This window comes from Vicia villosa, linkage group LG5, assembly GCF_029867415.1.
Source record: "Vicia villosa cultivar HV-30 ecotype Madison, WI linkage group LG5, Vvil1.0, whole genome shotgun sequence".
Classification (NCBI taxonomy): Eukaryota; Viridiplantae; Streptophyta; class Magnoliopsida; order Fabales; family Fabaceae; genus Vicia; species Vicia villosa.
In genome coordinates this window covers 18,077,708-18,089,607 of record NC_081184.1, presented here as the reverse complement: position 1 = coordinate 18,089,607, position 11,900 = coordinate 18,077,708, and the positions used below count along the sequence as shown (strand labels likewise).

Below are 11,900 nucleotides of genomic sequence, written 5' to 3'. Positions count from 1 at the left end.
GAGAAGATGTTGAGACAAGGCGGAGAGGATCGAATGGAGACGGAAAGAAGATCTCACCAGAGATGGAGGTCGTGCAGCCGTTTGTGATGAGAAGAGAAGAAGGCAACATTCGTTGTTGTTTCCGATCGGAGGAGAGGAATCGGCCGCACCACCATCACCGTTCATGATTTTCTCTTGAAGGGGGAGAGAACTTTTGGATTTCACTATCTCTGACCCTATCAACATTAATTGGAAATTTGATTGGTGTTGTTCTTCTTCAATGGCGATTGAGGAACAGGAGAGGAAAAAATAGGTAAGAATGAGGCACCTTAATGTATTTACATTTTCAATGTTTTTTTTTCATTTTTAAATTTAAAATTAAGGAGGGAAACTAAAAAAAAGAGGGAAATTCTGGCAGGATATATTTTTTTGGGCTTGGGCCACTGTTTGAAGTGAAAATTATAATGTCGTGATTTTTATTTACGGCTTAAAATATCTACAGTTTGTTAACCGTGGAAAATGAAGAAAAGGCCACACTTTCACACTCCAGATTCAATGTTTTAAAACATATGTCTACAATTTGAAAACCTTGCTAAAGCTTCTATGTGGCCACAATTTTTGAGTTGTGGAAAAATTTAGCATGGCCGTAGGCTAAAAACATTGTAGTGATGCCATTGAAGAAGCCCAAGATATAAACAACATGAAGATTGATGAACTTATGGTCTCTTCATACCTTTGAACTATGGTTTGGTGAAAAGTATGGAAATAAGAAGAGTGTAGCCTTTGTGTCTAATATTGAAAGCTCTAAAGTTATAGGAGGTGACATAGCTAGAGGTGAAGGGTTATCTTAAGACCTTGTGCTACTTGGAAGACAATTTAATCAGGTGTTTATAAAGATGTACTGAAAGTCAAGATCAAATGTCAAGAATAAGTCACTCGACATGAGAAATAATCACCTCCTATCATCTTTGAACTGAAAAAGTCAAGGAGTTGTGCCTTAGAAGTGAAAAAGTCTATCAGCAAGTAGAAGATCATAAGATTATTATTTTGCAGCTTCAGGATGCAACAGTGAAGCACCTGTCTATCATCTTTGAACTGAAGAGTGAAGTTATATTTCTCAATTCACAAATGGACAATATGACTAAATCTGTTAGAATGCTTAATAGTAGTTATGATGTGCAGGATCAGATTCTTCAATTTGGGAAGAATGTTGGGAATGTTCAAGGTGTTGGGTATAATAATCAAGGTGAAATCAAAATCAAGGTGACTCGAATAAAGTTTGTTCAAGCTAAAGGAAAATAGAAGATGTCAGATCAAATGCTCTAACATCCTCAAAGACATCATAAGAATTTCCCCGAAAGTAGGAATCAAAGATGGAGATGTCATCCCTAGACCTGTTTTACAACCTAGAAAAGAATTGATTATTGTTAAAGCAAAGAAGAAATGGACTCCCAAAAAGGATGTGCCTGAATTCATAGTTTTCACGTCTCTCAGAGCCTCTACTAGAGAGTATTGTTACTTTGATAGTGGCTATTCTAGACACATGACTAGTGTCCATAAATTATTGGTAGATATTAAGCCATACTTTACTAGCTATGTCACTTTTGGAGATGCATCAAAAGGTGAAATAAAAGGTGTTGGAAAGATGGACTATATAGGACATCCTAATCTTGATAATGTTTTGCTTGTTAAGGGGCTAACTATATACAAGAAAGTCATGGATTAAGCAAACCTACATGGCACGCAGCTTAAAGTTATCACTTGTATACAAATCATCAACATCAACATCTTCCTCCCACATAATTCTTAATTCTTCAATCAATAGTGTTAAATAAATATCTACGTCGTTCCCTGGTTGTTTTGGACCCAAAATCAACATTGATAACACCATATATTTACGCTTCATACACAATCACGGAGATAGGATATGAATTATGATTAGTACTTAAATGACTAAATAGGTTTATTTCGTTGGTGGAAAGTTAAATCCTAAGGTTCTTTGGCTCAAGGAAAAATTATGGAAATAACGTATCAATTTTCTTCCATTGCAATGAATCAGGTACATGGCAAATTTTTTAATCATATTATCTTTTATATACACGCCATCTAGTATTCTCTGTGTCATTTATGTTAGCAAACAGTATCTTGAACCTTTGAATTATTTGTGGGGTACCACATCACCTTGGAAAGAGCGCCCTTTCTAGTTACACCATCATCATCTTCACCACCATTGTCCTTCTTCTAGTAGCATGACTCCCCACACCTCGGGCTCTCCTTCAAATTTTTATACTCTTTCCTATATAATACACAATCATTACCACATGAATGTATTTTGACGTAGTTTAAACCCATTAAACACAATAACTTTTTGACCTCATAACTAGGGTTCGACAACATGATTAAATAGTCTTAACACACTTGGCAGGCTTGTAAAATTTTTGCATATCAAATATAACGACTCTTCCATATCACTTTACAAAGTATCTTTGGCATGTGCTTTCTTAAAAGCATCTTCTCTAATATCAAAGATCATATCTTCTAGAGTATCATTCCTAAATTCATCATCTTAAACTCTATGTGACGTAGGTCTTTTTTGTCAATTCACCATGCCATACCCATTTCTTGTAATTTTGAACGATTTCATCACAACCACAATGAGTGGGTTGTACTTTCAATCAAGCAAAGAAAAATTAGATGCCAAAGTATAGGGGATAAACGCACTTCAAAGCCAAGCAAATATCCAAATTTGTGATTTTTTGAATTTTTTCCTTGCAAAAAATATTTCTACTAATTTCCAAGTGATCTATAGCACTAAATACCAAATTTAAATTAGACTCAAATGAGTCTTCCTCCCTAAACCAAACCAAAACACCTAAAACAAACATAAAATCGACTTCAAAATTAGTAAGGACATAACCCAACCAATTAAGATCTTTGTACAACATGAGAGACAGAACTTCACATTAAACAAAAAAATAATTTTACATAATTTCTTATGAGAGAATTGCTCTTCGAGAAGGAATTTTACATATCATTATTTAATATATTTTTCAATATTGTAATAAGATATTTCTAAAAATAAATAAATATTTTTAAGGACATATGTGAAATCGACATTTAAAATTGTGATTTAAAGGCATACAAAATTTAGATGATATAATTAAGGTCAATTATTTGTGTTATTTTAATTTTGATAGTCATCTAAATTTTTGGGATGGTTGGGAATTCAATTAAAATTTTGAAGTTCGATAAAAAGGTAAAGAAAATATAATAAAAAATATATCTAGTATTTAAATATATGAATAGCTCTATTGTATTTAAATCACCGCACATGAAAAAAGTGAAAGTGCCTCTTCTCTTGGACTCTAATCACTTTTATATTGTCAAATATTTCATGCTCTCATACAAAGAAAATAAAAACATACAGTTATAAATTTGTTATTGTAAATAATTTTAAAACTCTAATTATAAAGTACAAATTATTTTAAAAAGTTTGCTATCAAATCATCATATTCAGAGAAGTCTTCTCTAATTTTATATAAGACTTCATAGTTATTAACACGATCCATTAGTGTCCAATCATTTTCAACATGATCTTTCAACATATCTTCTAATATATCTTGATTGATAGGAACAATGGGTTGCATATCCGAGATGTATAGCAAAAATTCAGGCGATGTTTCTTGTGAATTTAGCAACGCTCTTGTTAAAACATCATCCATATTGTTCTCTTTATCCATAATCGATAAAGGAGAACAAGAAAAATCTCCAACTTCAGCATTAATTTCTTTGTTTCCATTAAACCTTTCTATACAGGTGGGAGATTCGGGAGAAATATCTTTCCCCGCCTCGACAAGTTTTTGTTTTTGAACCTGAAAATAATGTATAACGATAAAACATTAAGTTAAAATTTAAAAATGTTTTTTTATATTACCACATTATCATTTAAAATAACTTGATGCATCATCTTGGCCGTATAATTTAGTTTTTTCCTTATGTATGGAGACAGTAGAAGGAAGTAAATCGGAACCCTTACTTGAGAGATGTTGTTTTCATTAGCCTCAAATTCAAAATTATTTTCTTCATCTATATCATCAAAGTCCTAAAAATTATCAAAACAAATATAAGTAAAGAATTATAAATAAAATTTTACCAAATATTATTTATATTATAATTATAATTTATCAATAATACGAAAACATAATATATATATATATATATATATAAATATATATATATATATATATATATATATATATATATATATATATATATATATATATATATATATATATATATATATATATATATATATATTATATTTTTATTCACCATGTTTTTCTTTCTTTTTCGGCTGTCCAACTTGGCATATCCTTCTGGAAGTAATTTGTTTACAACTTCTGTAATGGATCGCAATCTTTTACCTTCAGTGACGGTTGCGTGAATATAGTACTTCATGAAATAAATTTAAAAAAAACATATTTTGTTATTATCATTAACAAATATATATGATTTGTCATTAATTTTATAGAAATTCAAAAATAATAAGAACAAATGAAATTTTGTAGTAAAATAATAAATTTTAATATTACCATTCAATTGCAAATTATTGAGTTCAATATTATTGAGATCTACTTAAATAAAAAATAAATAAAAAGAAATATTTAACAAAAAAATATTGAATTTTTTTACCGTATCACAAATTCTAGATTCTCTCTTTCGACATTCAACATTCCAACTTGTAAGATTAGACAACATATTGTCTATACCCGGAAAACATGAAATATCAAAGTCCAGGGGAAATGAAAATGAAAATGTTTCCCTTTTGATTAGTATTGTTGTCAGCTTCTTCCCACGTCTAGTTGATGATTCAGATTCCTATAAAAACAAGATCATCGTATACAACAATATAAATTTAAATGAAAAAAATATTTAAATTACTTAAATATATATATAATTTATTTTAAAAGAATTAAAAGTTGAACTTCAGTTAGACTTTGGAGACAGCAACAAAATTTTTGAAATGATTTTCGATTAAGACTATAAAAAAAAAAGATTAGTTATTTAACCTCAACCTACTGTCTTGTTGCTTCAACTTTAAAACACTAAACAAAATGACGTATTTATAAAATCAGAATAAATAAATAATGAATAGGAGAATACATACTTGAATAGGTGTAATTTCAGCATTTGCTTCAACCATATCGCGACATTCGGATCTAAATCCTTGTACTATGTTCTGTATCACATAAGAAGATAGATAGATAACATTAGCTATAAGAACTGTTGTATATTGAATAGAAAAATTAATCAAAATAAATAAAAAATATTAGTAAATACTTACATTGATATTATCACTAAGCAGGTGAGCCAATTCTTTGCCATGAACAAAATTTCCTTCATTATTGCTCATTCTTTGAAATGCTAGTAAATATTTTTTTTTAATCTCTGAAAGTTCTCACCTCAACACTCTTAGTATATGACTTGGTGACAAATGATTATGTAACTGCATTATATAGAGAATGAAAGAGTGCAAATGTTAAAACTGAATAGTATAAAATATTAAAATAATAAAAAACATACTTGCCATTAACAATTAAATACTATATAAAATTACGTGTAAGAAAAATATGGAATATAAGTATTATTATAGTATGATAATTTTTAAGGTTCATGTACATTAATTTAATGAGTTGAATATATTTCCATATTGCAAAATTCTAGAATATTATATGGATATATTTCATCAAAAAATTATGGGAAAAACAAAACATAACAAAGAAATTATAATCTTTCTTAAATTGTTAAAAAAATTAAAACAATTTCCATTTATTATATTTCTGCTATGCTAATTTGCATATAATACCTTTAAAGAATAATATTTGACTATATTATTCAAAAATTGTAAAAAATACATTTAAAGTAATAGTATGGTGAAATTAAATTATTTTCTAATCACTAATATAATAAATGGAAAAATAATATAATATTCTATGTTTGTTGTTTGGGTTCATTCCCTTTTCTTACATTTCAATATATATATATATATATATATATATATATATATATATATATATATATATATATATATATATATATATATATATATATATATATTATTCAATAATATTTAAACAATATATTTTAAGTAATAGTTTGGTGAAAAATATATTTTCTATCATTATGAAAAAGTGCCAGATTTGTAAAATGATCTTCTCAAAAATCAATTCTAATACAAATGAAATATTTTTTTCTACAAAAATCACGTTTGTTGTTACTAGAAAACAGCCTAATTTAAATGCTCTAAATGGTCTAAACCACAATGTGCTAAATCATAATAAAGTCTCTTAGACTTTGCTATACCACCTAAAGAAAGAGAAATCTCAAAAAGAAAATTAAAAAATTCCTAAGAAGAACTATTTGCAACCTCATTTAATTGATATCCTATATCATAAAATTCAAAAAAAGTCACAAGTTATACCTTACAATGCTAACAAAAATATACAAGATAAGACTAGTTAGGACAATCATCTTTCTCTTATACTAGTTCTATCTAGAGGAGAACCTTATCAAAGAGTAGATTCCAAGAGAAAACAATCACCTTAAAATATGTTCAATTACTTCAAATTTTGGGGAGATACCGGTTGCAAGTGAAGGAAGGGTGACTTAAAACAATAGAATAAATATACGTCTTCGAATAATTCTAGAAAAAATGACCTATGTAGAACTGTAATTGTTCCACCTAAGCATTTTGTTATCCTTTTGGGTTTGTAACGATAGTGTCCAAGATCGCACATAATCAATGATTTTACGATCTTGTTTACAATTAGGCTACAACACACAATTCTACTTAAGACCGGGATTGTTGCGATGAGTGAGATCGCAAAGTTGTAAGATTTTAAGATCTAGATCAAAATCTTGACAACCTTGATCTCATGATAGTATTTGAAGATGCCGACACCAAAAATATAATTATGGTTAGTTCACACCACAATGGTTGCGGCCAATATCATACCGAAAGCTTTTAGAGACCGCAATGGTTGTTAAAAACCTAGGTTATATTATTATTATTAAGAGAATATGAAAGTAATCTAGAGTTCTTTATGCATCAGAGCTAAACACTCAAGTTATTTTCAATCCCTACCATATATGTTTGTTATATTTTCACAATTCATCAAATCTAAACATTCCTACTAAACCTACTAGACATATATTTCCACGATACATCAAACCTAATCATTCGTACTGAACCAACATAGATATAATATTCTTAATTGTCATAATGATTATGAGTCAAAAATAGCATAGTACCTGTAAGCTTCTACCCATGAACAAGTCGTAGGTTGTAATTAGGATGGATACTCTTCAACTAGATAAAGCATACACCACTCCCTTCCATCCAGTCTTTTCAGTAAAATATGGCTTTTCATGGCGGAGTCAGAGCCAAAATATTACCGAAAAGGCCGCTTTGGGATGCCGTCATTAGGGATTATGGCGAAAAACCTGCAATATCAGCAGAAATTTCATTACACTAATTATAACTAACCCTAATTAGAAAGGGAATGAACATAAAACGAATTTCCTAAAACCTAAAACCTAACATAGAACTTAAACCTAAAGAAAATGAAAATTGCTAAACAGATAGCATTTGAAAATGAAAAGTTGTAAAACCTAATGAATACCATTTGATAACGAAAACAAAAACTCGTAAAACCTAAAATATATAGCATTTGAAAACTAAAAGACCCAAAATGAAAAATGGGATACAAATTACTAACCAGTTTGAACCATCAAATGCGCCTTCGCCATCGTGTTCCTCAAGAAACAATTTTTTCACCTTCAATTTTGCCAAAGCAAACTTTCTCTCGAACGTCTCCACAACTTTCATAGCCTCCATGAACTATTCTTGTGTTAGGGTTTTCTATGATAAGAAAACAAAAATGAAAATGACAAATCAATACATTTCCTTTCTCTTAAATCACTAACACGTGTAATGTTTATTTTGTAAATTAGTCTCCACATCAATACCAAATAGACATCAAGTGGAAACTAGATTTGACTTGACTAACAGAGCTAACTAACATCAGAAGGGACAAATATGACACACTATTTTTAGAATTAAGGGATTTAATTAGTCTTTTTAAAAATTAAGGAATTTAAATGAACCTCGAGATATAGATAAGAAAACAAAAAGACTATTTAGATTGTTTTAGCTAAGTTGTCATCAAGGTATGTTCATTACTACGAAAACGGTTGAGATAAAACCGTTTCGAAATGTGCCAATATCATTACCATTTTTATGATAAAAAAAATTATAGTTAATGCAGACTACGACCACTGCAACCAATATCACAATATCTATATTTATTGAATTCGTGAAAGAATTTACGCAACCCCAACAAAACTTTGTTTTTTAAACCTAGATTATTATCTGCCAAAAGATAATCTGTAGCTGGTATATATATTTTGGTTATCGATGTAAGCTTCACGTATAAATTATTATAGGCTTATCCGGATTTATTTCAGGTGACCATGGACCATTTACTTGCGGTGGCTGATTTGGGGCATTTTGGTCAAGGGAGGTGGCAGTGGGACTTGCAGTCGCTGCTGCCAGTTGGTGCAGCCAGTCTGCTGCCAGCGGTCAGTACTGGCTTCTCTTTTATGTTGCAGGAAATTGAAGAGCTGCTGAACCAATGCATTCCGCAAGAGAATGTTTGTGACTCTTTCTTGTGGGTGGAGGATTCGTCCGGTTTTTTTAGCGTGAAGTCTTGCTATGGTCGTTTCAAGGCTTGTTTATCGGGTCCTCCTTTGCAAGCAACATTGGTAAAGGCTTTGAATTTCTTATGGAAGGTTAGAATTTCCTCAAAAATTCTTTTTTTTGGCTGAAAATTTTTGCACAATAGAATTACAACAAAAGATCAATTGTGCAAGAGAGGGATTTTGGTGGAGAATATAGATTTATTATGTGTCTTGTGTTTGAAAAAGGAGGAAAATTTGGAACATTTATTCGGTGATTGTGAAGTTGTTCAAAATATTTGGAGGAGGGTGTATTGTTGGTTAGGTTCTTCTCTTGAGATGTCTTTTGAGAATTTTGCCTCTTTCTTTTTGTATTGCGATACTGTGAAGTGCTCGTCGAAGAGAGCAATTATAGGTGTGATTTGGTTAACCACTATTTGGTGCATTTGGATGAACCGATGAAGAGGAATGACATTATCTTTAAGGAGATTTTTAGTTTTACGGAATGTTTATCGAATATTATCATGTTTTCTTGGAATTACTTGTTAGCTTTCTATAAGTTAGGTGAGCTTTGTAATTACCACACTTGGAATATCTTACCACTCGCTTGTTTCGAGTAGGTAGAGCTTTCCGTTTGTATCTTTGGGCGGAATATCAATTATACTCCCTTTGTTTAAAATCATCGCTTATTTAAAAAAAAAAAAAAAGAGGATGTCAAGGTAATCTATAATTCTTTATACATCAGAGTTTAATAGTCAAGTTATAATTTTCAATCCTTTCCTCTCACTCCCTTATTTGATTCCTACGAAAGATGTTTACAATTACATTGCTCTCAAATGAAAGGTAAACTATAAAGAAAATTCTTTCTTCATTTAAAAAAAAAAAAAAAAGCAGTTTCAGAGATTAAGTTATAAAATCCACATAAAATAGGCTGATTAAATAACAAGAGAAACATATGCCTAATGAATTCAGTGTTTACAAACATAATAAATATATAGATGTAATATTCATAATTATCATATTTTCGCGATACGTCAAATCTAAACACTCTTACTAAACCTACTAACACATAATTCACGATACATCAAACCTAATCATATCTACTGAACCAACATAGATGTAATATTAATGATTGTCATATTATGCTTTAAAAAAATCTAAGTACCTGTAAGCTTTGCCTATTAACAAGCCAAATGTGTGCACTTCCAAACAGTCTTTTTTCGATATCATATGGCTTTTCATGACGGAGTCTGAGAGCCAAAATATCACCATGACAGCCGCTTTGGGGTGTTCTCATAGGCGATTATGGTGAAAAAACTGCGGCTGATATTTGATTAAATTGATTCCAACCTAGAGAAATTCATACAGATTCAACTGTTCACATGGTTTGAATGTAACGAAAGGAAATCGGGATAAGATGGTGGGGGATTTATTTAAAGAACCTTGAATATGAAATCCAGGGAAAAAAGTAAATGGGGAATAGTTGATTTTGAAAATCAAAGTTTGTGAACGGAGAAGGGTTCTCATAGCCGCAGCGAGAGGTTCCTTCGGGCAGGAGGTTGAAAACTAAGAGATTCTAGGGTTTGACAAATGATTTTCTTGGGAAAAGTATTTTTTCAAGATTAAAGAATTTCGTGAAAATACTTATTAAATTAATTTTATTTATTTTACTAAATTTTTATTCAGGTGCCAACTTTACCATGTTTGGTTAATTAATATGCCACTAATTAATTCATAGTTTTGAAATATGGACCGTTTCGGTTGATCGAACCGGTTAGACCGTAAAATGGAGGATTGAGCGGTACTTCGAACCACTGTTGTAATTGACCTGGTAAAAATCAAGTATGACCCGATCGGTTTATTGGTCAAACCAATAATCCGGTAAATTTCTTGATCCGGCGGGTTGATTTTTTAGATTTCTTATTTTTTAGTATAAATACCCTCTTTTAATGAAGGGTCAAGTATTGAATTATTCACATATTTCTCTCCAAACCTTCGTACTTGCTCTCAAAATCACTTTAGCATCAGAGTATCTTGCAGGTACACCCCCTCCAGTTCAATAGAAGCCTAGATTGTTGCAGGCCTCGAAGATCCGTCTGATAACACACGATTAGTGGCGCTGTCTATGAGAAACGTGCTTCCTCATCTTTTCCGAACAAAGATCAAAGCAAAAATCAACCTTCGATCATCATGGTCGACAATAACAACAATCACCAAAACAGTGACTCTTTCAACATGGGATCGTTGCTCCAGGACCCAATGACCACTACGCCAAAATTAAGCTACTAAAGCGCAGCTACTAAAGCGCTTTTACATAAAAGCGCTCTCGTAGGTTTCGCTAAAAACAAAATTAATAAACAAAGGGAAATGATGAAAAAAGCACTCTGGTAGGGGGGGGTATGAGAGCGCTTTTGAAAAGCGCTCTGGTAGGGGGGTGTATGAGAGCGCTTTTAAAAAGCGCTTTGGTAAGGGGGGGTATGAGAGCGCTTTGGTAAGGGGGGCTATGAGAGCGCTTTTCAAAGCACTGCTATAGGGGGGGTTTAATGAGAGCGCTTTTTAGTCAAAAGCGCTGGTATAGACCAGGCTATGAGAGCGCTTTTCAGAAGCGCTTTAGTAGCCTTTATTACTAAAAATTAAAACCAAAAACACGCGTTACTGTTTCTCACTTTCTCTCTTTCGTTTTCTGTTCTAGAACCCTTCCGTCCACCACTGTTCTTCATCCACTGCACGCGAACCCTTCCGTCCACCACCATCGGCCACCACCGTCGGCGTCCCTCCGTCGGCTTCTCCTCCGTCACTCGTTTTCTTCACCGCCAGTGAGTTTTAGGCGTCACTTATTTTAATTTTCAGTGAAAATTTTATTTGGTATCAAAGATTGAACTTCTGCCTGCAACTTGTTTGATGAAATGCCTGAAAGAAATGATTTGAGTTGATAATTGTTGAAATGATTTGAGTTGCATAGCTACTGTTTTCAAGGTTGTTTATTTTCATTTTATTATTAGTTACAATTGTGAGAGCCATTTGATTCTTCTTCAGCCAAAGTGTTGCTGTGGGAGATAACACTCGGAACTGCGTATTTCTTGGGGCTCAAACGAACTTACAAGCTCGCTCTCAAGATTCAACGGAAACTCGTTAGCCCTAAGTACCCGAAAACCCGTCGATTTCTTCACAGGTTCGTTTCTTCT

At 31.6% G+C, this 11,900-nt stretch overlaps 1 protein-coding gene across 1 annotated transcript; it reads right to left on the bottom strand.

Annotated features, from left to right (window-relative positions):
• Positions 1 to 3,458: 3,458 nt before the first annotated feature.
• On the bottom strand, positions 3,459 to 7,882 carry LOC131604310 (uncharacterized). The gene is made up of 8 exons (XM_058876758.1): positions 7,758 to 7,882; positions 7,291 to 7,482; positions 5,324 to 5,485; positions 5,147 to 5,218; positions 4,672 to 4,857; positions 4,312 to 4,431; positions 4,016 to 4,081; positions 3,459 to 3,851 (listed from the first exon to the last, which is right to left on the bottom strand). Exons 3-8 carry the CDS (start codon positions 5,390 to 5,392, stop codon positions 3,459 to 3,461), a joined length of 906 nt encoding a protein of 301 aa, XP_058732741.1. The 5' UTR covers positions 5,393 to 5,485; positions 7,291 to 7,482; positions 7,758 to 7,882.
• Between the last annotated feature and the right edge of the window lie 4,018 nt (positions 7,883 to 11,900).

Coding starts and splice junctions, on each gene's coding strand:
- LOC131604310 (XM_058876758.1), bottom strand. CDS start 5,392: ATGAGCAATAATGAAGGAAATTTTGTTCATGGCAAAGAATTGGCTCAC. Junction 5,219..5,323: donor TGCTTAGTGATAATATCAAT/GTAAGTATTTAC, acceptor TATGTGATACAG/AACATAGTACAAGGATTTAG. Junction 4,082..4,311: donor GAAAAAGAAAGAAAAACATG/GTGAATAAAAAT, acceptor GATAATTTTTAG/GACTTTGATGATATAGATGA.